Source organism: Centropristis striata, chromosome 4, assembly GCF_030273125.1.
Source record: "Centropristis striata isolate RG_2023a ecotype Rhode Island chromosome 4, C.striata_1.0, whole genome shotgun sequence".
Classification (NCBI taxonomy): domain Eukaryota; kingdom Metazoa; phylum Chordata; class Actinopteri; order Perciformes; family Serranidae; genus Centropristis; species Centropristis striata.
The window spans coordinates 12,205,174-12,232,311 of NC_081520.1; the positions used below are offsets into that span (position 1 = coordinate 12,205,174).

The window sequence follows — 27,138 nt, forward strand, 5'->3', positions numbered from 1 at the left end:
TTATTATTTTAATAATAAATAACAATTTACAGTGTGGAGGGCAATGTTTAAATCAAACCAGATGTTGCCTTACACATTAAAGATTGATCACAGTCACTTCCACACTGTGAGGTGCACAAAATATAAATTTTTACACTGGTATCAGTGTCAGGACTGAGAAACTCAGATCGGTGCACCCCTAGGTAGAAGTGACGGTTAAAAGGCTCAATATGTATATATTTCTTGTATACCTTTGTGGTAGCAAATGAAGCTATGAAAACCTTTATCATCCACATTTCTACTGATAGACTGAGTGAGCTACAGGACTCTGAGAGTGCTTAGAAATGTGTGTAAAGTGAACAACATTAATATCAACTTACAGTTTGAAACCTGCATATGAAAACTTGTTCTATAAATAGGCCGGGCCGCGTGGTTAGAGAGTCTACAGGTCTGATCTCCTCAGCACCCACAGGACTCGCCAAAAACAGATAAAGATTCAGTGTCTCCTTGATGAGGACAATGAAATGTAAACTGTTCAGTCGCTGCTGTGAAGACGATAATTTTGCTTAAAAAGTAAAACGGTTATTTGGAGAATTAATGGTTCCATTGCAGTTAAGGGTGCGTGTTTTCACAAGTGTGCTCGTGTAAGGGGGATTCCCCACTGATCCAAACAAAATTACACTTGAATTTCATTCTTTATAAGAGAGAGAAAAAAGGATCAGTTCTTACGAAATTTCCAATAAAGGGACAGTGCAACTAAAGACAAAAAATACACATTTTCCCCTTACATGTAGTGCTATTTATTATATTCTAGATTGTTTTGGTGTGAGTTGCAAAGTGTTGGAGATATCAGCTGTAGAGATGTCTGTCTTGTCTTACATATAATGGAACCATATGCCACCTGGCTTGTGGTGATAAAGCATATTTTTTTTAAGGAATATGCTAATTAAAGTGCGGTATAAACTAAGTCAGCACCCCTCTATAAAGAAGGGCCCCAAAATTATGTAACAAAGCCAGTGTCATCTTATGACCCTTACCGTGGCAGTGTATGCCCTCCTTTAGTGTTGCAGACCACATTACTAAGCAAATGTTCAACTAATCAGATTACTAAAACTAATTGTCACGGGGTGAACGCGGAGCCTTCGGGCCCCATGAGGTTTTGGGGCCTCAGGGCAGCTTTTACTTTGTCCAGCTGGTAATCCAGTCTGGGTCTTATTATCCAACAACTAAAGTCCTCTCTAATGTTTTTAAGAAGACAGTCTTGTAACTATAATTGTCAAGCTATTTAAACCGTATTGGATATGAGAATGTTTGTGACTCCTCCTGCTGCTACTGCCCTACGGTTACTACAACAAACACCACTACTACTGTGGCCTACTACTATTTTTAGGACTATATTTGTTTACAACCACAGATACAACTGTTACTACTAGTGGTGGAATGTAGCTCAGCACATTTTATATGTCATGCAACTTTATACTTCTATTCTACAGCAGTTGTATGACTATATAGACTATGCAGATTTATATTTTCAATACAGAACAGTGAAGCATTTTTAAAGATTCTCAAATATCCCACTGCTATAACTTGAATAATACCACCAAGTTACCACAACAAATTACTTTATCATACTCATCATTATCTCGTATTTATTAACTAGTTATCTCATAAAATTACTTCTTATCTCATTATTGTGATTTTAATCTTTTAATTCCAAATTGCATCTCTTATTTTCAATTAAATCTCATAATTATGACTTTGTCTCTTATACTTTCAACTTTTTATCTCTACAATTCTACAATGTCATTTAACTGTTTTGATCCAAAGTGACGCACATTTGAGAGTTAATACAACAAAGATGAAGTCAAAATAAAACACATGAGTAAGTGCCATGGGTTAAGTTTGAGTCTATTAGGACGGAAGTGCTATTATGTAGTGCATACGGACAGTGCATGTGCAGTGTGTGTGTATATACTGTGTATATATATATATATATATACTCTACTTAAAGATTGACTCATCAGATTTGAAGTTCGTTGGAGATCTTATTATATTTGACTTTTCATCTCATAATTTTGACTTTTCATTTTGTGACTTTTCATTTCGTAATTTGAATTTCTCAAAATTATGACTTTTTATCTAAAAATTAGTTTGTATCTGATAATTTTGACTTTTAACTTTTATTTTTTAATTTCATAATATCTTTTTGTAATCTCATAATATAATATAATAATATGTTTCTCATAATTTTGACTTTTTATCTGATAATAATGGCTTAAAATGTTTTGTGTTTTAAAAAAAAAAATCAAGAGCAAGTTCACTTTTCGGTTTCTTTTTTCCTTTTAGTGTCTGAAATGGTCTTCCGTACATCTCAGAGGTGTCCAGTATTTTAAAGCAGAACAATTCAAATCAAATGGGGATGATTGGGACCGTGTGTGTGCGTGCGTAGTGCTGCATGCGTGTGTGTGTGTGTGTGTGTGTGTGTGTGCTTGTGTGTTTGTGTGTGCGTGTGTTTGTTGTCCTGCAGTAAGTGGTACAGCCCACGCGGCTCGGTCGCTATGGAGAGCAGCTCCCCAGGAGCGCGAGCCAGGCAGAGCGAGCAGGGAGGACCGAGGAGCGAGGAGGAGGAGGACGGAGCAGAGCGTGCCAGAGCGCACAAACACACAGGAGCCATGGAGAAAAGAGCACCGCTCAGGAGGACTCTGCGACTTTTAACATCACTTCTCACCTTTTACGGAGTTACCTGTGAGTTAACGGTTTTCTTCTTTGTCATTTTGACCGCTACTTTTTGAAAGAAGTTGCGGTTGGGGCAGCCCAAAGTCTCTCACGTTGAACCACCGATTCAAAACGCCAAAACCCGGCTAGTCCTCGCTGTAGCTCCTTTCAAAGCCTGTTAGCTTTATTTAAGCTAACGGTTCTTGTCTGTAGACAGTTATCCCCATAGATATCTATGGCTATCCCAACATTACGTCGGTAGGAAAGTAAGTTAGCTGCTGGCGTCAGGTCACAGTTAGCTAACTTAAACCTCGCTTGCTTTCAAATTTGAATACAACTTCGTTAACGTTACTAACAATAGTTTACGTTAACTTAAACCCGGTACAGCAACTGCTAATTACACATGAGCTAACTAAATTTAATCCCAAAATGACTCCACTCGGGACAGGAGGTTGGTTTCATTGCAGCACTGATTTTTGTTCACATTTTCTAGCTAACGTTACTTCCAGTGTGTCACAATGTCACATCATGATGACTTAGCTTACAGGGAGTATGTGAGGGGGAAAATACCGGCTGGTTTCTCTCCCACTCAGATGAAAAACTCATTGAGGAGCAGCATTGATTCGTGGTGTGCAAAAATAGAAAGCATTGTGGGTGTCACTCATGCTGAGCAAAGAGGAGCTCCTTTGTGAAAAGTTTGCCAAGTGGTTGTTGGATACAGATGGGGGGATAAACGTTATGTGATACAGGGAGAGGAGAGGCAGCGCAGCCCTCTCTCCGCTTTGGGCGTGAGAGGGGTGGCAGGGGAAATGAAGACATATTTCAGAGGAGGCACTGCAGTCGCAGAGTCTCTGGAAGTATTGACCTGCAGTTGGGCTGCATGCCAGCCAGAGCACCTTTCAGTCTGTGTTGTCCCGAGTAGTGCAGCTGGAGAGCTTTGCTGTATCCCAGTCCTGAGCTGGGATTACAATACATGACAGCCCTGCTCAGACAAAAGAAGGGACAAACATTGATGGATGCTAAAGTAAATACTGTCCAGGAATGCACCATTTGTTTTTTCCTGAATGCAAGGGTAATAAAAGCGTCTCCGATATGCCATGGAAGCTGTTTTAAAGGGATCATAAAACCTCTCCTGCATTGAACATTTTTAAACCTGGCATTCGCTAATACATTTAGTATGGGGTGCTTCTTAATTGATTAATCAGCAGATTATTTTCTCAATTAATCTATAATATCTTGGTGTATAAAACTTTTTTTTATTTTATTTTTGTTTACATCCAATCCAGTTTATAATTGTGTTATATTAACAGCACATATTCACTTTTGAGAAGATGACACATGGGCAAATATTCACTATTTTACATAAACACTGAATATAACAATACATTTCTGATAAGCATGTTTCATGATAAAATTAAACTTCTTAGTGCTCATTAGTGGACAAACTCTGTAATGGAGACACTGTTTCTCAATTACTCCATATATCTTTGGCATTTTTTCTGTTCTACCAATATATCCGTTGCAAGGTAAAAGTGACTGGTTTATTGGCCCCACAAATTCATTAGTCAAGTTTCAGTATGGTGTCTCTATGGCTGCTACCAGTGTTGTATCTGTCATGCGTTCACACAGACACACAGTTGCAACACATACTTTTTCTTCATACCATACTTTTTCTGTCTGTACCACAAAACACTGGCTCATAAATCAACACAGGGAACCGATAAACAACGCACTGTTGCAAACTAAGCTGATTAGCCTCAACACATGTGCTGTTTGCTGCCATGTGTGTGCTGGTTTTCAGTTCAGCTTGTCACCTCAACAGCCCAACAAGCTGATTATTAACACAGAGGACAGACTTGCCAGTGAAAGGTTAGTTTTAGTGTCGTGTTTGGAAGAGAAGCCTGTGCCGCTTCTTGACTCTCAAAAACATATGGTTGGAGCCCATGTGGCCAAGACCGACTGTTGTGTTTTTAGCACAGCACAAGTGGGCAGGGGGACTCTGTGTCAAAAGCCTTCCCTGACTGTGTAATTTTCAGATTCCCTGCAGTTTAGATGGGATTGTGAGGAGGGGACTCATTCAAGGCGTGGCTTCAGGCTGTGAGGTCTGTAATTGAAGACCATAGTTTTGTGGTTTCTTCTCTTGGGGCCGTATGATTCATAATCTAAATAAATAATGTTGTAATGGAGCCACCTAAATTACAGACTCAAAACTGAAATAGATTTTAAAAAGGCAGTGCATTGACTGAGCAGATTTTTTCCTCATAGAGGTTAATGCGCTTTGGTGGTTATTAATTGACAGCAAGATGAAGCTTAAATAAGTAGTTTTGTCATTGAAAATATAAATCAAATAGCTACAGCTTTGTCAACACATGGCAAAGGGCAGATCGGGTCAAGTCAAGTTTTTGGTACTATTTGTTTGGTAACCGAATGCCGTTGTTAGTCTGAACATTAAATTTGTGTTTTAGATGTAGAGATATAGTTACCTGTCAACAAGGCAGCCATGGCACAACTCATGTGTTGTTTCTTGACTTGTGTTTTATTAACTCTCAAATGTACATCGCTTTGGATAAAAGCGTATGCTAAATGACATTGTAAAATTGTAGGGTTGGGCGATTGGACAAATATTGTTTTTTTTTGTGATTTATTTCACCTTTGTTTGGCTTAAATATATTGGCAGTCACGGGTTGCTGGGTTGATGATGGCTGGTTGGAAAATGTTAATGTGTCGCTCAGCCAACCTTTCCAGGTTCTCTGGGAAAATACAGTGTTTTATCAGGCTAAGAAACCTTCTGTCGCAATGAATTTTACTCAATACACTTGATCATTTGATCATTTTTCCAGTCAGTCTTCTTCAAACAATGACTGGTTAAGTTCAAGCATGGTTAAGTAAAATAAACCAACTTGTGGCCCACTGACTAAATATGCCCACAGATGCCATCATTTCACTGAAGTCTGGTGTTAATTATCCACACTAGTTATTTTCTATTGGAATTATAAACAAGAAAGGCCTTTAAAGTAAGTTTTAGCATTTGGATTCACATCTGTGGGTCGCAGCTGTAGCATTCATCTGATCCTCTCATTTGATCTTAAATCTTAGCTGTGAAGCAGCAGACTGAAAACTCCTAATCACATTAAATGCATGCAGTGTTTTCTTTTTGAAGGAAGGCCATCAGCAGATGAGTGTGCTGCTTTATTGTGGGACACGGAGGCTGTGTGTGTGGGGTTGAGGGAGCAGGCTGTGGTCACTAGCTTCTGTTGACTCCACCCTTTGCTTCCTCTTCCCCGACAGATGTGACTGACTGTCAGAGGCTTTGTATGGCAAGCTGTTCCCTGGTGGTCCATCAGTAAATTCAGAGTCACAGGATGAATAAAAAGACAACAATGTGTCACTGCAGTCAACTGTTGATTATTCTCACCACACTACTTTCACAAGACCACTTAGCACTGCCTGCCCTAACCTGTTCACACCTAAATTACCTTAACTAAAAATGCTGTATGGTAACAGTGTGCCTATTTCCATTTGTTCCAATGAAAGTTATTAATTGAAAAAAGTCTTCCCTCTTCTTTGTTTGCTTCTGTGTTGAGTGGTCGACTGCATATGCACATTAGTGAAGTGAATATTTTACAGATATTAAGCCTTCATGGTTTAGAAACTGTACCCAGGCATTTTAAATTTTTTGCCTAAATGGATAAGGCTGGCAATATTATATTATAGTTTTTTTTGTTATTGTCTTCAAATCCCATGAAAAAAAAAATCAACAATGAGTTGAAGGCCAAGCCATTGTATCGCCTCTTTTCCATTGTTGTCCAAAATATATTGCACTGGGTAAAATTAACCTACATTACCATGAACATTGCCTCTTTAGGTTATTTTGAGTCTATCCCACATAAACAATGCTGCATAACTACTAGCTAGCTTACGAAATATGAGGTTCTAGTCACCAACAAATGCACCGCACATTTAGTCCTGTTTGAGTAAAGTTTCCTTAAAACTACAATGCCCAACTCTTCTACAAAACATCTCTTTTTCAATTCTTTTCTCAATTAAAAGGAAGGATCGTTGTGACCCAGCGTTAAAGATTTGCATCTTTTTTGGAATGATTGGGCTTGGGGCTGGGTGCCACAGGGATGTTAAAAAGCATTGAGAGGCAAACACAACACATTGTTGTATTTGGCCCTTCTGTGGGATATAATAATAATGACACAAATATAGAATCACGCCAGCCTCAACCTTCAACCCAACTGTCTGGTTTCACAAGCCAATCACAGTGCTTCTGGTGGCATTCATTATTTTGTGTCTACTTCCTCCCCAGACCAACATTGGGAGTTGCCGGTCATTAGAACCACTGTGAATGGGTAATTAGCCATTCAAAATTGGAAGGAAAAGGGGGAGCATTAAAAAATGCATGTTATTATTAGGGATGCTATTTTCCCTGTATGTTAGGTAGTATGTCTTGTCTACCAAATAAATCTTGGATAGACAGGAATTGACTGTTTAAATCACTGAGTCATAGGAAACAACGTGGTAAAAATGGCTTCCAGATATTTCCATGGCTAATTACCTACTGTGAATGAACACAGGGAAACCTTTTTAAACCGTTTTTTGCCTGCTGTTTTCAGGAGTCAGGGTTTTTCCCTCAGGTTAGGGTCACTCGGATACACTGTGGCTTCACAGTCCATATTAAAGAAGTATACATGCAGGATGTGCACAGTCAGCAGCTGAATCCCCCAGGAGGGGAGTGCCGGGGTTATGGGAAACAGGTGTGGCTGCTTTTACCACTCACTCTTATTTGTTTCACTCATTCAGCTGTCAGGTGGCTATAATGTTTGGGATGAGCACACAGTCGGTTGTATACACTGACACACCCCCTGCCACCCAAGTGGGAGATTATTAACACCCACCAGTCAAATACTGGGAGAGGACTGTAGCAAGGATACTATTAGTGGCGTTATCGAATTTGCTTATACAAGGAATGGTGACCCACAATATATTGTAGAAAATGGAAGGAATCTGATGTTTTTCCCCTAATGTTTTTGACACACCGGCAGCTTCAATCCCTTAATACACACACACACACACACACTGTCTTACATCCTATATATTCTTTATTACCATGTTTATCTGATGTCCAATACCTGTGATATGAAGAGTCAAATGGCATTTGGCTCAAGATATCTGGACATCTGTCAGATTGCTTAAATTTTCCTCCTGCAAATTTGAACTAATCTGCTTTAACTGTGTCTGCTGTCAACACTTGATAAGTTATGACATACAACTGAATTTAGCAGTGAACAGACGGTAATAATTGGACTTACTATCACACAATAATGGAGTTACTGATAAGTAACAGGCCAAAACTGTTTCATGTAGTGTATAGTTTTAATATTCCTGCATTTCAGCCGGGAATACTCACATCATTTGAAGCAGACTGTTCAGATATGACACTTTTGGATTTCACATTGAATTATTGCTATTTTATTAGAAGTTTTGTCCAAGACTTCCAGGTTTCAGCACCCACCCTCTGCCCTCATTGTGTGTGTGAGATAACATCAGGCACTGAAACCAAGGGAAAGAAAGACATGTCCCTTGACTCAGAGTTCCCTGATTTGGCTTGCTATGCAGCCCTGGTCCTTGATGCAGATATATTGCGGTAATAGCTTGAACAGGATTTTGCACAACTGCGTCCCTGCTGGTATTCAGCCAAATTATTCTGTATTCCCCTGCCATCCTTGCTCCCCATGTACAATATAAACAATACAATATGGACTGCAGCTTTTATCTTTCTTTAGATTAATTAGAAAGGTAGAACATATAAGCCTTTTACAACAGCTCAGATGCTCTGTCACACAAGGGTAGAGTCATAGATTACTGCTCACTTCTGACAAACGTGATAGTTCAGTGGTTGCTATTTTTGCCTCTACTTAGATTGCAAAATGCATCATAACAAAACAAGTGGTCAGTTCTATTTAGGGCTGAAAAACAATGTTAGCATATTAGATACTGCATGGATTGAATTTCATTTTAGACAGGAGGGCATTACAGTTTAAAGGTTCACTTACTCACCAATAAATGGGGTACTACTGCTTTTATGTACTCAAAATATTTGTATTTTACATTCAAGTGAGCTTCATATTATGGGAACACTATATCAAACCAGACATGTAACCGGAGTCCCACAAAAAATACACTTGAATGTTGTCTTACTGACTTTTTTGCTTCTCTGTGAACTTAACAGTGTGGGAGTGAGGGGTGTAGAACATTTCAAAGAGGGGTGTTGACAATATTCTTCTTTGATTGAAGTTGTACAGGATGTAGGGCAGCTTGATTTTGTCATAGACAAAGCACTTAGCTCAACATTTGGCATTGGCATGTTATCAATTACATCATTGACACATGTCAATTACATTACATTACAATTACAGTCACTATAGATGTTCTGGAATCAGCTGTGATTTTATTTTATCTCAAGTGACCTAAACACCTAAATCTCCTGTTCAAAGTGGGTAGTAAGTGTAAATCAGCGTTTTAATCTGTTGCAGAAACAGGGTAAGAGTATGTGCCGGGAAAAGTGGGTGTGCCGGGAAAAAGAACCGCCTCTGACCAGGATAATGCTGCTGAAATGCCACACTGACCAAACTACTTACTGTTTTTATTGACCCTCAGTACACACAGTACAGAGGCAGAGTTTTGTTGAACTGCATGACTTCCTCCCTTGCTGTGAAGTGGTGTTGCTGACGTACAGTGATACTGATTGCTCTAGAAAGCAACTTCCGCTATCAATGTATTTATATTCTACATTATTTCTAGACTTCATTGATGGAGGGAGCTGCATCCAAACTTAGCAAAGTTTGAGACAAATAAAATAAAAATACAAAAATAGTAATAAGTAAAACAGCTTATTGAACATAGATTATTTAATTTAATTTTAACAACTGTTTTTGATTTGTGCTGCAAATTTAGCACTAAAACATAAACAACAAAATGTGTAGAAAGCACCTTAAAGGTTGGACCACTTTAAGTGTGCCTGAGCCGATGTTGTTAACTTTGAGGCTAACCGTTCAGTTTAATCAGCTGTTGGCAGGAAGAAGCAGGAACTTTGCTTGTTTCTTGAGGAGTTGCAGCCTTTGCTCAATGAAAAAAAAAGCCTGAACTGTATCACACTGTACTCATTCTGCTAACTCTCTTTCTCTCAACCGATTCTGTGTCACTACAGCACGGCTAGTACATGCAAATAAAGAGAGCCTGGTCTCCCTCCATGCTGCCACGCATTTAACCCCGTCCACGTACAAGGAATTTTGCCGGATGTGAGCCGGATGGCAAATTAAATAAAAATAATTTGGTAATAAATTGGTAATACATTTTTAGCATCTATGTCATTGATTATGCTGATCAATCGCTTAACCATACAACTTCCAGGCCTGATATGTTTTTGGATTGTATCAAATGGAAAGTACTCTTATCCTTATCTACTTATTACAAATCTCTTCACATTCCTTACATAATACTAGTCCAGTGTGTGGACTAGTATGTGCAGTCTTCATGTATCAGTCACTGACATCATGTAGATCTATTGTAAAAAAAATAATAATAAGGGGGGGGGGCAATTGTTGGCAGAATCGGGCATCATACAAGAAACCTAAAATTGGACAATGATGGGAATCGTTTTCAAGAAAAACAGTCTAATTCCCTCAGGGGTCTCTGTGGCATGTGGGAAACTATGTTTCCATTATGTTAGATTGGCCTAATGAAAGTACAGTAGCCCATTTAGACCCAGTGAAGGGCAGTGGAGTCTGTGATTAGCACAGAAACCATTCTCTCTTCTCAGCAAAGCTCCACCCACCACCACCACCCAACAAGAGCCTGATCTATTTCTGTACTAATGAATAAAAATTGAGCTTGGTTTTTTAAGATTTTTTTTTGCATTGTGACATGTAGATGTGGTGAAAACATGTGTCTTAAACCAATAGATGAATGATGAATGATCAGGCTCAAAGTCTAAGCTGTCCATGTGCCTGTCAGTATGGTTCATTGCTCGGTTTACACTACATAGACTGCTGCAAGGTAGAGGCTATTTCTCCTTATTTCACTCTGTTGTTTGGGAGCACATTTGTGCAGCATGTTGGTGGAGTTTTGAGTGAAGATTCGAGCCCATGGATGTAGCTGCAATGAGTCAAAGGGGATGCTAGTTTTGTACATATGGCCAACATACAATTTCTCTTTTGTTATCACAGATGATAATGTGGGTTGAACCACCAATTATTCTTGGTAGCCTGTCAGTGCTAACTTTGTTTGGCTTGGTGGTAGATTTTAGTCTACGCTGTGAATAACTTACTAAAATCAATTAAACAGATACTAGGCCAACCATAAAACAGCACTTGTTCTAAAGTATAAAGGCTTCAGTTGTCTAAGCGTGATGTCTGGGTAATTGTTTTATGTAGTAAATGTCCAAACATTCATTCATGGTTGTCAGCTTCTGAGACAAGATAAAGGTTTTTTTTGAGAACACTCAGCTATCTAAAAGAGGACAGGAGCAGTAAGGATGTACTTGATGAGCTAGCAGACCCTGACAAAAACAACATTTCTACCCAAGTGCAATTTTCAACACTACTGTGGTGTGATGGTGAGTGCTGTGTCGTCTTTATTAGCATTAACATGTCAGGCATGTCATACACTTAAGCTCTAATTGAGAAAGACTCCCATTGTAGCTTCACCCCTTTAAAAGAAAACCTGTAGAATTAAGTTGCTTATTCACACAGCAGCTCGAAAAAATCCCTTCCTTGCTTTCTGTGACCATCTGTGACTTTTCCAATCGAGTTTTCTTTTCTTAGATTTTACATTTTGTCAAACAATTTCTCTTTGCATTGAAAAAATAACATTCCTGCCCATCTCTGCTCCCATAGCACTGTGTTCACATACTGAAATACCTCAAACCCCCACACCAAACAATAACAAATCCCACACAATAAGGCAGGACGCTGTAGGAGTGTTTGTGTTTCCTTGATACACAGTGGCAGACATTGTCCTTCACAAGTTCTACAGCATAGCAGTAGTTTACTCTGATGAGAGGTTGTAACCTAGCCTGACACTTCGTATGTCAACAATATTGATCTTTTTCTTTTAAGCATGGATCTTTAATCAAATGTGACCTGGACGAGAAGGACATAGAAGTCAACTTTGCTATGGGGGAGCAATTGAGAATGGGGTTTTGAAAGAGGACAGTGACATGTGAAAGAGGCCTGCCCACCCGCCCCTTTTTAAAGGCCTGTCAGGCTGTGTTTGTCTCCACCATGAATTAACCCACTGAAAAAGCCTCACACCCTCACAGGATACAATGCTAGGAAGGAAGGGGGTAGATTAGAGCTGGTGTAGGGACTAATATTTTCTTCACACTGCACAAATATTTCTTACGATAAAGACATGCTATAAAACAGGCAATACACCACTTGGCCTATCCTGTCTCTACCTGATTGAGACAGAGTTATAGGCCTCACAAACATAAAGCAAAGGTCTGGGGGGCCTGTGTTAGGCATGTAGGCATTGTCTGCCTTTTTTTCCTGGTCACCTCTCTGGAGAATAACAATACCAAACAAATGGCTCCACAATGCCTATTGACTTCTTTGACTTTCCAGTGTTTAAAGGCACAGACGACTCTCAGAAAAAAGAAAGCCCAGTGGAAGATTTATTGATGATGTTACCAAGTGCTATTTCAGAATCCCTACTGTTAGAATTTTTGTTAATTTCCCAAAAATGTCCTACCCATTGCTGCTGCTGCTGCACACATTGTAAGAGAAAAACAAAAAAAACTCCTACATACGTCTTACCTTCTTTTATCTTTATATATTATTTTCTTATGACTGTATATAATAGTTGTATATTCATCTTTATTAATAGATTGTTTTGTGGGATGTTGGCAGAGTTTGCCAATGCAATTTTCAGATGCATGTCAATGAACCTTTTTTTTAAAGTGACCTTGAGAATCAGATGGAAGTTTAATAGTCAGCTAATGTTGCTATAGGCCTGTACTAGACTAAGGGACTTTAGTGCTTGGAATGAGTATGAATTACTGCACTCATTAAACAGTAATGAAACACTGCCCTTCAGCCTGTGTTCACCTCCTACACACACTTGAAAATTACTAAAGCAAGGAAGAGGCTGATGACTAGATTAGGTCTGGTGCAAGATCCCAAGTTGCTTGCTTACTCTTTTGAGGGATAGGCCTAAAAGATCAGCTTTATTTTGCAAAGCTTTCAAAAGCCAGACTGAGATTTACTCTTGTCCAACAGCCTCTTGCTTAGTTACTCTCTTTTTTTTTTCTTCTTATGTTCACTGTCCTCTTCAGTCTCTGCGCCTCTGTCATAAGGCAGATCCGTTGCCTACATGCCTGGCTTTGGTTAAGGCATGACACAGACGTCCCCTCCAGCATTCCCCCTGCCATGGGCCTTAAAACCTCCTCCTTCCACTGGTCCAAGGCTTCTGTGCTAGTGGTGTAAACACCAATGCTCCCCATCTGCTTGGAGCAGTTCTGGTAGCACTGCTAACTGAGCTAGCTGATCACAGCTACAGTCAGAAGCAGTTAGCAGTCAGCTCTACTTTAGCAACAAATAAAGCTTTCTGTCCATCAGGAAACTCTGTTAATCACAGAGACTTGAGGCAGAGCAGCCAGAAGACATCTGTGGGAAAACCAGAAACATTTTCTCCATAATTATATAATCAAAATCAGTGACATAGCTGGAGGTGAATTAGTGCCATCAAGCCACTTCTCATGGGAGTGCTTCGGACATTTGGGGTGCATAGTGGGAATGACGGAGGCACCATTCTCACTAGGGATGGGTACCGAATTCGACCTTTTATAGGTACCGACCGAATTCCGTTGGTACTACCGAGTACCGATTAATGTAAAATCAAACGGTACCATGTTTCGGTACCTAAACGGCGTTAACTTTAAACTGATTATTGATTTCAACCTGTTTTCATTTGACGTCTTTGATTTACAAGCGTGCTGACGATCGCACTATTTTTTATTTTTTTATTTACCTCCTCGTCTGGTCCTGTCTGCTCACCGTGGCCACTAGCCACTAGCTGCTGCCCTCTTCCACCCTGGCGCAGAGACGAACAGCCCGGCTCTAGGCCTGCTAGCCGCCAGCTGCTATCTCTCCAATGTCTCTACCCGGGCTTGGCCTTCGTCTGCCTTCAGATTGGACCTTCCTTACTCCGTTTGCTCTCTCCATTCTCCTGTAGACCAGTCATTAACAGCTAGCAGCTAGCTGCTGCATCTCTGGTCCTCCGCTAATACTCCGCTCTTCAACTCAGGAATATTACCTGCCACTTTACTTCAAACTGCTTCGCTGAAATTAAATCCCTCGGACTCCTGCGTCATCCTCGATATGTGCACAGAGCAGCCCGACTCAACTTTGTTTACTCCAACCATGCCATGCCCACAATACTGTCTGACCGGTGCTCCACCGCACAGCTACGACGTCATCACAACAAATCACACGTGCACTTGCAACCTTTTTTTTTTTTTTTCCTCGTGCACTTGCAACCTGAGAGCGCTCCTCTGTGTTAACAGCATCATCTAACTCCCAACCTCTGTTCTGGCATCCTTTGATAACACTGCAACCTTTAAAGTTTATGTTTTGAGAAATAAATATGTTGAATTGAAAAATTTAGATTTTATTATTAAACAAATTAACATTTATTACCACATAAACAAACGCAAAAGTACCGAAAATTGGTACCGTTGAGTACCGATACCGATTCCCAGGTACCGGGTATCGGTACCGTATCGGTTCAAATGTGAAAGGTACCCATCCCCTAATTCTCACTTATACTTAAGTCAGTGTAACAAACATTTTTTTGAAGCTGTAATTTTTAGGTAAAATAGTTACCTAATATTGCTTTAAATGTTACACGGTCATCAATAACTCCATGACCTAAATACTGCTGCTGAATCATAATATGGACCCAATAATTACAAATGCAGATAAAGTCTGCACAAATCAACCATCCTGTCTTCATAGTGCATACCATACATCGGAAGTTTCGACGTGGTGGGCTGAACCACTCTGTCAAACTGTCATGCACTAATATAAGCTTGTAAAAATGATTGACCCAGCCTAGTAACATTTTTATATCTGTGCATAGTTCAAAATGATGTTCACATCTTAACTTCTGTCTTCATCTCAGTCCTGTACTTCCTCCCAATAACTGCCCTATTTCTAGCTTTGTGTCCTTATTCCTCCTTGCCTCAGTTTATTCATTTCTGAATGCTGAACACTCAGAGTTTCCTGTTGCTCTAGTCCTAAACCACACTCCCTACTGCACAGATCTCATGTCTGCATTCTTATCCTGTGAGGTCTTTAGATCAGTCCCTCATGAGTGCAGTTTGACATGTTAATCTATGCACGGAGTTTGTCTACATGAACATGACATATTGTCTATTTTGTTGCTGCGTGTAAATGTTTCTGGCCTTGGATCGCCTTCTGTCTCGCACGGCTCTGATATGCACTGCAGGTTTTATTGCAAGGATCTCTAGCCAGGAGACAGCCTCCTCCTTTGGGGAGGTCAAGGCTGAAGCTAGGTCAGGTCTGGGTAGGTGGAGATCTTGGCCCGTCAAGTAGCTGACGTGGAATGTTTGAGCCGGTTGCCAGGCAAAGAGGAAGGTTTTGATTTACCATTGCATCGTTTGAGCAGCTTGTCGCAATTAGTGATGTCAGGAGGGAAAGAAACAAATATGAAGCATTTCTTCAAAGGGCAAGCATATCCTTCCCATGAGTTCATTCTTTCCTTGGGTTTCTCAAGGAAAAAGGGGGCAAAAGTGCAGCCTATTTCTCTTCGGTCAAATTAGGTTGTGCAGGCCTGGCTCTTTCCTGTTCTCTCATGTAGGATATCAACTCTTTGAGTTGAGTAAATGGGTTGCAAAGTATCAAAACACAGACAAAGCATAAAGATATACACAGATAATCATGTTTAAAGGTTACTGTAATTAATATTTGTTAAATGGTGGAGATGGATAATCTGTAATAAAACAGGTGACAGTTCTGAGTTGTGTCTCTACTCTGCAAAAGTACACCTATATCCTAGATGAAACAGCATGAGAAGCCTTTGTTAACGCACTGCTAACATTTTATTTGCCTGCAGTATTTTAGATAATATTTCACAGAACTCTAGTTTGTGAGCTCTGGCTGTGTTCTTCATGGTCCCAGCTAGCGGTGCCAAGTTTCCCCACTCTCCTCCTGGCTGTAGGTATCCCATGCAGAGGCCATCTGTCTCCCCTCCCATAATGGTAAGGGTGGAGTCCTCTTTAAGCACTTCCCCCCTTTCTCTCCCTCCTTTCCTACTTACTCCCAAATGCTTGCTGTAAAACAAACAGAACATAGCATAGATGGAGTCTAGTTTCTTTGTATGCTTTGACAGGCCAGAAAGCTGACACACTGAGATAGACAAACTATGTACGGTAGCAGTTGGAGTGTCGTGTCAGGTAGCTGCAGTATGTAGAGCATGTTATGGAGAAGCCTGGTCTGAGACACGTGTCTGCATGCATCAACACAATGTCACGCATGCCAAGCATGTTAGTTTACCAGTCAGACAACCAGTGCTGCACGAGGATTTTTATCAGCATGACATCTTAATTTTGTGCCATTTTAAAATACACGTTTGCAAATATTTATCTCACTGTCAAGCTTTTATCATGGCAGTATAATTTTATAATATTTTTCCAAGCAACAAAAACTGAGTTGCAAGTAAGGTGACAACAAACAGCTGTCGTGTCAGCTCAGATGACCGTGGAGTGCAGAATGCAAAACCCACATGGCTCTTACCCTGATTCTCCCCCACACCAGTGCACCCAGAGGACTCTGGCAGGTCTATGCAATGCAAACACCGGGTAACACATGCACTGCTAAGCACATTATAGCAGTGCAGGCTTTTTTTAGATCAGGTCATGATTCATAGGTGGGAAGAAGATGTAAATGGATCCCTAAATTATCTCGGAGAAACGGAAGAAAAATTCAGTGACTTGAGAGTGACTTTCCCAAGTGAATGACATATAAGGCAGGATGAGTTAAATACTGTAGTGTAATAGGTTAAAAGTCTAAATACAGACCAGAAGTGTGCTAGATTAATTTACAAAGTTAGACAAGAAACACAAGGAAAATACTTTGAAAATGTGGGTCAGCAGAGAAGAAAACAAACAGGAAAGCCCGGGTATTATGGCACAGCATGAAACTTCACAACACAATGCAACATACATTTAGGACTCCATTCAAACAAAAAGCCTGACTCTTACACACATTTGGAAGAGAGAAACTCTGTGTGTGTGCGTGTGTGTGTGTGTGTGTGTGTGTGTGTGTGTGTGTGTGTGTGTGTGTGTGTGTAATCACTGAAATTACAGGGGACGTAATGGAGCACGGGGAGCCTCAGCCTCCTTTGGCTATAGTCCTCACAAACCAAGATAGCATTGCTGTGGCTTACCACTCACATTCATGCCAAAGACTCAAAATACCAGCCAGTGGACCACTTTCATAAGCTTTACTCCATACACATCCGAGACTACGTACAAAGTGGAAATTTATGGCTCCCAAATATAGCTTACTCAACTGCAACCGTGTCGAGGAAACTGAGGCGTACTGTTTTAATATTTTGAATGAAATCCGTTTTTTACTTTTTATCTGCAAAACAAACATTTTCACAAGGTTTAATGTGGATCTACTCCACAATTCACTTGTGAATGTATATAGGCTCTTAAAACGTTTACGAATACGTTTCTATCAATGACTCATTTGTGTGATTATGCTCGCAAAAAAACTGAGCCTTAGATTTTTTTCCCCATTCAGGGCTGTAGCTATAACCTGTAATTTAGGATTTATTTCAGGTTAGGTTTGCAAGATAGTGCATTCATTCCCACTGAGTTGTTTTTTGTTTTCTTTTGCTGCAACCCAAAAGCCCGTCCATCAACTGTGACTTGCAGATGACGGTCCATACAACTTGTACACTTAATCATGCTTTATGTCTTATTTTCAGTTATCAAGTTCAAGTATGATTGTCACATGCTCATCTTGTCTTGACTTGCAGTCAGCAATTACATAATTCAAATAGCCATTGATGTTCAAAACCAAGTTTACACGCTGAATAACTTCAAAATAACGCTATTTAAAAAAAACCTGTGGTGGGCTTCAAGTCAAATTAAGGGCCTCATAAAAAGAGGGCATTAACCATAAAATTGCTTGTTTTGTTTAATCTCCTTCCAGTATTTTTTTTTCTTTCCTGCTTTAAAGGTGTCCGGGTAATTAGCAAGAGGGACAGTCTGAGTATCCTGTGGTGAAAGTGTGTTGCTTATTAGGAGCAGTCAGAGTTATGCAGAATAAATCTGATCCTTTTTTTACCACAGAAAAAAACATGTTTGAAATAGTGTTGCATGGTGCACTGATACCAAAAAGGTATCACAATACCTTACCGTTAAAAATGATACAATACCACATTTTATCAGTACCATTGCTTTGAAATAAGAGATTTATTTCCTATGGGTTGCGATGGCAGCAAGGCAGCGTGTGTGCATGTGTGTCTATCGATTTGCTTCAGAATACTGCATTGCGATTGAGATCCCATGGAAGCAACCGGTTTCAATTTTGTTGTGGTCAAAAAATAAACTGCGCATCCAGGCATTTAGCTATTCTAAGCAAAGGGATGGAGTTAACAAATAAAGTCAAAAAGATAAAAGCATGTTTGCCACTCAACCAACGTGTACACAGTCTTGAATATAATTATTTTTCTGCTACTTAAACATGTGAAAAATCTGTAAACTCCCATATCAGTTTGGCTCTAATGGTAATGTGGCTATGAGAAGGCTATGTTAATGATGAGTGATGGGAATGAATGCATGACTCCGTGTTCTGCATCTTGTCGAAAACTAATCAGGAAGGTAATTTTAATCTGAACCTCACTGCTCGCACATCCCAGCTAATTTAAATTCTAATCTCTTTTATAATAGCTGTCACAGTGGATGAGGAGAAACTTAAGTCTTTTACAAATTGAATCTAGATTTAGATTCACAGAGAATTTTCTTCCTCCGCTACACACCAGAGAACAAACACCGTAATCTCTGAATCCAATGAAGTGACAGTATCACGAGAAATGCATTTTTACAATTTAATTAAAGCTGCAACAATGATGTGTTGCTGTTGTTTATCTGTATCTCATCTCTGTCCTGTTCTCTCAACAGGTGCGAGCAGCAACCAGGTGGTTGTTCCTGAGAAAGTGAATGCAGTGTTGGGGAAAAACATCACACTGAGCTGCAGAATAGAGGTGGGCTCCAACCTCACACAGAGCTCCTGGGAACGTCGTCTCCCCACAGGCACCATTACCCTGGCAGTGTTCAACCCTGAGTTTGGAATCTCCATCTCTCCAGACTACATCAAGCGCGTCTCATTTGTTTCCCCCTCTGTACGAGATGCCACCATTACCATCGAAGGAGCTAACTTTGCAGATGTCGGGGCCTACACCTGCAAAGTAGTGACATTTCCTCTGGGCAACACACAAGCATCAACATACGTTAATGTATTAGGTAAAGTATATCTCTGTCACTTCTGTTTTTCATTGTATCGAGTGCTTCTTAATGTTGTTGTTTAATCTAACTTTTTCAATGTAAGACACTGTTAGTTGTGATTAAGCAAAACTTGGGTGACTTCTAAGTGTTTCCCTTGAAGGAAAAACTGCTCCCTGAAGCTACCTTGCTTTATAAATTACTGCCTGGACATAGGCCATGTAAATGTAAATTTAAATCCCTGTTGGAATCTGCAGCTGTGCAAAAGCTGCTGCAGTGTGGTCCCTCTCATCTCACTCAACCCGTGTCACTCACTGTGAAAACTGCTGTGTCAGGTTTAAATTAATTTCACCATAAGGTCCTCCACAAAGCCATTTACATACAAATAACAAAGTGCACATATTCGTATAACCCCGATTACCAAAAAGGTGGGATGTTGCCAAAACGTAAATAAAACAGAGTGTGATAATTTGAAAATCCTCTCTGTGACATATATTCAATTGAAAACTGTTTAAAGACAGAACATTTTCGATAAACTTTTGTTATTGTAACCATAAACTCTGAATTTCATGCATTCTGTTTTTATTTACATTCTACACAGCCTCCCAACTTTTTTTGGATTCAGGGTGGTACTTACTCCTCATTTAGTAACCATGTAAATAAAGTGCACAAAAGCCCCAACTTGATGCAACTACTTGCATGCAACAACAACTTAATTGCAGGGTGTAATATAGAGCCACTCTCATGACATTCACTTGCATTTCACCATGCTCCATGAATGAAAAAGTTTCATATGAAGCACTGGTCTACAATGTGCAGCTATTTCCCCCGAGGCAGTGAGAATTGTTGTTAGCTATCTTCCTTCTTTGTCCCTCGTCACTAATCATGAAATCATACCTCAGGCTGAGTAATTGGCACGTGTGAAGCTCTCACAGGCATTGGAGAAGCAGATGACAAACTTGGCAATCTGGGGTGTAAAAAAACCTATATAGTAAAACACACTATACTCTGGGGTATCTGCATATTTAGCTTCACTATAATTTTCTTTGTTTGTTTTTTTACGGATATCCTCTTTTGTTGCTGATGTGTGATCTGTGCATTGAGGGTCTTTGCCTTTCCTTGATAATCCAAGCAAAAAACATGTCCATAATATTTAGGAAGTAAAAAAGAACAATTAGAAATGTAGATCGCCATATCACACCATATGTTATATCTATTAATTCATGCTACTTAATGTATATGAATGTGAAACCTTTTTAATGATGATTTGTATTACTATTTTCTAATTTTCCCTAATGATTGCGGACACAGAATACTATCAGTGTACTGGTGTTATCATGTTTATTCCACACTGTATGGGCACATACGGTAACCTTCTCTCCGAGGAGCATGAACATTGAACTTTCTCTGTGGTCAGCTTTCAAGCCCTAAATTGGTGGTTGGATTGCACTTAGGCAGCGTTGAGAGTCGGAGATTGCACTGTAGGCAGTAGTTTCTTGTCTCCCTCCAGAGACTGAGGGAGACTCTGATGACTAATGAGTGGTACATTAAGTGCTGCTGTGACAGCCAGTGTCTGGGACCTCACAGAGTTCAACTACACCTTGTTCTCCTCTCTGAGCAGCTTCTCAGGCATGTTTTCTTTCATGGTGCACACAAACACATACATGCACACCCATATGCAAATGCATGCTGAGGCCAACTTAACAATTCAGATGTAATTAGTGTGTGATTATGGTGATATATATGTTTTGGCAAATAGATGCATGTCATGTGGGCATAGGGTGTTTTTCTTAAAGAGCGTACATCACAATTACAAGTTCCCAAGGAAGTGATGAAGATTGGCTTGTTCTTCCCTGCCTTGTTTTGAATTGACTTGTACTTTTTTCACAAGAGTGTTTTGAGAAAGGAAAAGGTGGCTGCATGTTGAACCAGAGTTTTCTTAACATATTGTTCTCATATACAGAATGTTGCATACAATGAGTATGCAAATACAAATATTTGCTTCGGTTCAAACTATTCAACTCCAAGTTTTGATTTCATGTTTATACTTTGAGGTTTAGAGGAGAGCACTTGACTTCATTTTCATTCCTTCCAAATGAACTAAAGTAAAGCGATGAAAAGGCTCAATCCCATGAATAATAGACCTAAGTCACGGCACACATTATAATGATTAACACGTGCAGTGGACACTGACTTAATTTCAAAAGTTGCACTCTTGATACAAACCTTGTCTTGTTTTGAATCGTGAGACACTCAACACAAAATATTTTTTTTGGCTCAACACTTTCTTGCTTTCCTTTTCATCCTCGTGTCTACAGCTTCTCATAAAGCATTTGAGGAACAGTTCAACAGGAAGTGTACTCAAGTACATGAGCCAAAAGTCTCCACCAGTAAGCAATAGGAAGGAATCAGAGGAAGAAAATATAACAAATTCAGTGAATGAATTAGAATGACCCTTTGTTTTAAAGTGCTGACAGATAAAGAGAGGAAAACAAATGAACAATTGACTTTTTTGAAAGTCAAGTACACACATTCAGTTGGTGAGACAGATTTTTATTAAAAGCATATAAGCTTCATCCTTTAACCATGAACTGGATTTTTTTGTTAAACGTTGTCCATTCATTCACGTGGCCAATAATGCAGCTGCTTTTTTGCTGAGTCATAAAATTGAGAAATAAGCCCCATAGAGAGGTGGTTAAAGTTGCTCACTCACCCAAGCCAAAATCTGAAGAGGGTCATAGTTTTTCTGAGAGAAATGTTTCATTTCTCCTTTTAGTTTATTCAAATAATGCTGGACTTCCCCTGTAGTTTCTGTAAAGTATGTGTCATAAAGCTATATTTTGCTTACATGTTGCTTTTTGTCCTATATCTATTTTTCTCTTATGCTGTTATCTATCTAATGAAACCAGCCTTAACTAACAGCTGATTTGCAGCTAATTTCATTGATCTTTTCTGTTTCTTGCCATGCTTGGCTTAATTTGCAAAGTAAATTATGGTTGTTTTACCTCACTGGCTTTCTTTTTTTGTCTTTAAGCCGCAGCTTTTTTTTCACAACACCATCCAAAATCTTTAACAAAATGATGGCTTTTTATTTCAGAACTGCCATTGATCAACATAGCAAACTGAATGCTTTGAATAGTAAAAATGCCAATTTAAAGGTTTTAGATGCTAAATCTTACTGTAAAAATGTCCAGACTTGATGCATGGCCATTGAACATGCAGTTAAATCCCTTCTTTCTAGGGGTTCCCACTTTGACGTCAGTGTTCTGTGTGCATATGTGAAACAGTGTGTATGTGGGCGGGAAAGGGCCAATGCAGCCAGTTTTCTGAAGGGAAATCGTTACCCTTTCCCCTAAAGCATTTCCACTCATCCAAAGCGTTCCCCTCCCTTCCTGACAGCAACTCCAAATTAACACGTCTCTCTGATTTAGTTATTGTGAAGCTTCGGCCAGCTCGCCTCTTAACATAGAGCAGCTACTGTTTATAGTCAGAGGCCTGTAAGGAGGGGCAGAGAGCAGTGAGTGAAGAATGTGAGGTGGATGACTGAGAGCGGTGTCCTCGCCCCTGCAACGGGTACAGGAGACGCCAGGTTATTTTTGGAAAAAAGGGGTGCCAAGAGTTATTTAAATTTGTTCTTGGGCCTTCTGCTCGGCTGGGGAGGAGTTGGTCCTAAAGGTGATGGCCTTGTCTTGTGGATTAGGCTGGTGTGTGTCCCCACAAACTGTCAGCATTGCAGTAAGTGGCACAGCTGTTCTTTTAAGAGAGACGGAGATGGAGGAGGTGGTGCACTGCAAGACAAACAAGAAGGAATTAATACAAGAGGGAAATTCTGGCGATGGCACATGGAAGTGTAGTCCTGTGTAACCTGTGCAGCCAGTTTACTTCACTACCCCTCCATTGTGTCCTCCCCTCCCTCAGCAGACCATCTTTTGTATTTCAACTCTCCTTTTTCCTCTTTTTGTCTTGCTGAACTAGTGTCATTTATGACAGGTTGTGATTATTAGGTTTTTTAGGCCAACACAGCATAAGATGTTTTACTGCTTTGCACAACAGGTACAGGGTTGTGTTATTCTGGTCACGTCTCTCACATGGATCTGTTTTGCCTCTCTGCTGAGAAAATACTTGTTCCGTATGAAACTGCAGTTATTCTCAGGAAGCCTGTATAACATTACCACAGTGCTCTAAAGCACTGGGAAGTGTACAGTAACTCAGCTCCTCATCTTTCAGTACAACACAGTCAAATACAAACATACCAGTGTTGACTGTCAGTAGCCTCTGATTCTGCAACAATAAGGGTTTTTCCCCAAAGTCATATGCATATTTCAGGGTCTGCTACAGCAGGACTAATATAGCCCTGATTCAAAAAAAGTTGTGTTGCTGCGTAAAACATAAATAAAAAACAAATTTATGAAATTCATAATGAGAGTATATCACAAAAACAAAAAGTTTCCCAGTTTGAGCATTAGATATCTTGTCTTTGTACTGTATTCAGTTTAATGCAGGATGCAAAGGATTTGCACACTCAATATGACACACAACAATAAAGACAGCTCTGTCTCTGCTGAAATGCCTCCATATGATTGAATAGAAAGCTTCATCAATTTTTAATGCATATATGTGAAATGGAAGAAGTCAATCTGTTCTCTCTGGCAGCTAAGTCTACTAAGTCCACTTCCCTCTGTCCATATACTATACGATGGACATTATTTATTCATATACATACAACAAAGAGATCAATATTCATTTTGTAATCTTTCTCCATTCTGTCATTTCCTCTCCTCCCCCTTCTCTCTCCTCTTCCCTCTCTTTATCACAGTGGAGCCAAAGGTCTATGTGTCCGCCGGCCCCACAGCTCTACTGGATGGTGGGAACGAGTCACTGGTGGCCACCTGCATAGCAGAGCGTGGCCGTCCAGCTGCCGAGGTATTCTGGGAGACGGAGCTGTATGGAAGAAGTGAGAGGCTCAGTCAGGATGAGCCTAACGGCACCACCACCGTACATGTGCGCTACATGTGGCAGCCGCAGAGCTACGCCCAGGGGAAAATGCTTACCTGTGTGGTGCGGCACTCGGCCCTGCAAACAGAGTTCCGCATACCCTACATACTCAACGTTCAGTGTAAGTTCTGAATTATAACACCTCCATAATTCATGTACTGTGTTTTGTTTTCTTCTGACAGGATGAATCTGAATCATAGGCCAAATTTTTATCCAAAAACTATTGACTATCAACACTGTTAAATCCTCCTTAAAATAACTTCTACAATAATACATGAGGAAATTTATTTCTGAAATTGGATGTTTGTCAGGTACAAGGAAGAATGAAAGAAGTCAAAATGGAAATAATAAAAGAAGCAACGCTGGATGGAAGAAGTTAAAGCTTCAGTTTTCTTTTGTCTCAGAACTTGGACAGGAATGATGTGTATGTGTTTTTCATATAGATTTTCCAAAATAACATCAGTGAGCAATATCATTGCACTGGAGGATAATGAACATGGGCGCTATAGTTTACTTTGAGTCTGTCCCAAATACACCATCCTGCTGCTGTAAATACTAACTAATGCACTAAATCCACGGTCCCAAACAAATGCACTATTTACTTCTGTTTCAGTAATGTTTGCTAAAAACTACAATAACAAAAATATACAATATCTGCAGTCTTAAGTTTCATTTCAAACGTTCAGAGACAGGAATGAAACAAAATTTTTGTCTGAATGATTTTGTGGCATCATCTTGTCACCATCTTTCACCAACTGCACCAGATTGCTTCTTAATGTGTTGCTTGCCAAGTTGGATTGAGTTGAGCACTGCGCTGCTCAATTAATTGTGTAAGATTATGCAGTTGAGATTATAGCTATTATTATCAATGATATAAATTGTTCGTGAAATCACCAAGATGAATAATCATGATATATATAACAAAGTAATGATTATTATAGCTTGAATTGTGCAGCTCTAACAGGTACAGTATATCTTATCGATATTAACCTATGCTGATTTATGAATAGCCTGCTCGCTACCTTTCCCTTTTTGCCCATAAAGGGGCCATTTAAGAGTCATCTTAATGTTATAATCATTGGTGCGTACTTCCTTGGCGAGCAGTGCTAAGGGTTAGCCTGTGTTTGGACTGTGTGAGTGCAGGCTAATGAAGGTATTTTATGAAATATTGATCAGGCCTCAGCAGTAACACACATAGAAGGGGGCTGCTGGGGGCAGCGGATGGAGTCGCAGAAAAAACCAAGGTTAATACAGGAAGAAAGAGGCTTTCCAGCTCAATAAATCATGTCAAATGCAGAGGCAAGGGATTTTAAGTGCAAAAGAAGCACAATTTCAACGTTGAGCTGCGTGAAAAGGGTCAGTGGACACGATGAGCCGAGGCATCTTCCTGTGTACTGTAATGAGTTCCTCATTTGTCCTCCAGAGAAATCAAAATGAAATATTGGATGCCTAAGTCAGTGTTTGCCATGTTTTATTACAGTGGCATGTGCTGGGCTTCATTTAGGCATCCTTCTGCTTTCCTTTGTTTTTTTCTTTGTCATGGTGAGGCAGTGGAGTTTATTATTAGCTGCAGTACATCTACTGTCTGAGTCTGTCATTTTCTAACTTTCCACCAACCCAGGGTCATTTGTTTGTTCTCTTGGCTCTCGTTCACCAGCAGTTCCTGTACCCTGTTACAGTCCTGCACAGGCTTTGTTTTTGTCATTGCTCACTACTGTGCTTATAATGCAAGCTTTGTTCCTTCTGGAAAAGCTCATTTGTCATCAGGCTGCTGGGATCACAATGACTGATTATTGAGCCCCAGTTTTGAAATAAAACATAAAATATAACACTTTTTGGTCAGCACAACCAAAATTACTGTTGTAGGAGGTAGAAGAATAACACCAGCAAAACAATACTTTTTAGTAAATAATATTTTTAACCATCACAACCTTTTGTTTTATTTTGTTTTACAGTTGCACCAATGGTATCAATAACAGGAATTGACAAAAATTGGTATGTTGGTCAAGAGAATGTGAAGTTCACCTGTGGAGCAAAAGCCAACCCACCTGCCCGTCACTTCACATGGACCAGGTCAGTATTTACCAAAATTGGCTTCCTGTGGAAAAACTTTTATCAACGTCTCAGCTGATTGTAATCTTCTAGGAGTCACATTATACAGGGTAAGACTAATATGCCACTTACACGTTAGCTAAACAGCGTCTTTGTTTGGGACTTGGGGGGTCACCCTCTGAAGGGTATTAAGTAGTACTTGGTGTAGTTGTCTTCCCCTGAAAGTCCACATTTCAAGACGGAATATGCCAAAACAAGATGACATATTCTGTCAAAGGTTCTTCAAATGTGGCAGCCTTCTCTGTCCCAAAATTCTGTCTTCATGTTGCCTGGTGTTAAATTACATGACACGTAAACCATTGGAAATTGTAGAATCCAAATGGTAAACTGTTTATACTTAGGCTGGACGAGTTCATGGTGTGTTCGAATAAAATCTTACTCGCACTGTTACTGGGGGTATAATGAAGCTTGTATGTTTAATTAATAAATATTTTATTGACAATCAAGCAAAAGGGACCATGTATATCGAGTAACTAATATTATAGCAGATACTATACAAAAAGATCAGGTGCTGTTTGGTCCAGTTGCGTTGAACTAAACTTGGTTTAAACAAACCTAAATTAAGCAGTGAAGCGAAGAAGCTTCTGTCTATAAATTACTTCCAGAATATTTTTTTGAGCCTGGACACTGGAGCTGTCAAATGCGCTGCTGCACCCATTGGGAAGACTCCCTGCTATAAATAAAAGATTCCAAATGGTTCATGCATCAGAGCAACCCTGGCCTATTGGCAGCTCTTTGTCATCATCTTGCTTTGAAAACAAGAAATGTGGTCTCATTTGAACTGACAGTGCCAGTAA

The 27,138-nt window shown here is 39.8% G+C and overlaps 1 protein-coding gene across 2 annotated transcripts in view; it reads left to right on the top strand.

The window, feature by feature from the left end:
• The first annotated feature begins 2,616 nt into the window (after positions 1-2,616).
• The window catches only part of nectin3a (nectin cell adhesion molecule 3a), a 32,093-nt gene continuing 7,571 nt past the window's right edge, over positions 2,617-27,138 (top strand). For both annotated transcript variants that reach the window (XR_009394158.1, XM_059331320.1), the window contains exons 1-4: positions 2,617-2,724; positions 18,914-19,255; positions 24,051-24,350; positions 26,185-26,302. Coding sequence is in view for 1 of the 2 variants with exons in the window: in XM_059331320.1 (XP_059187303.1) it covers positions 2,652-2,724; positions 18,914-19,255; positions 24,051-24,350; positions 26,185-26,302 (833 nt within the window). In the remaining variant the exon portion in view is untranslated. The remainder of the gene's footprint in view (positions 2,725-18,913; positions 19,256-24,050; positions 24,351-26,184; positions 26,303-27,138) is intronic.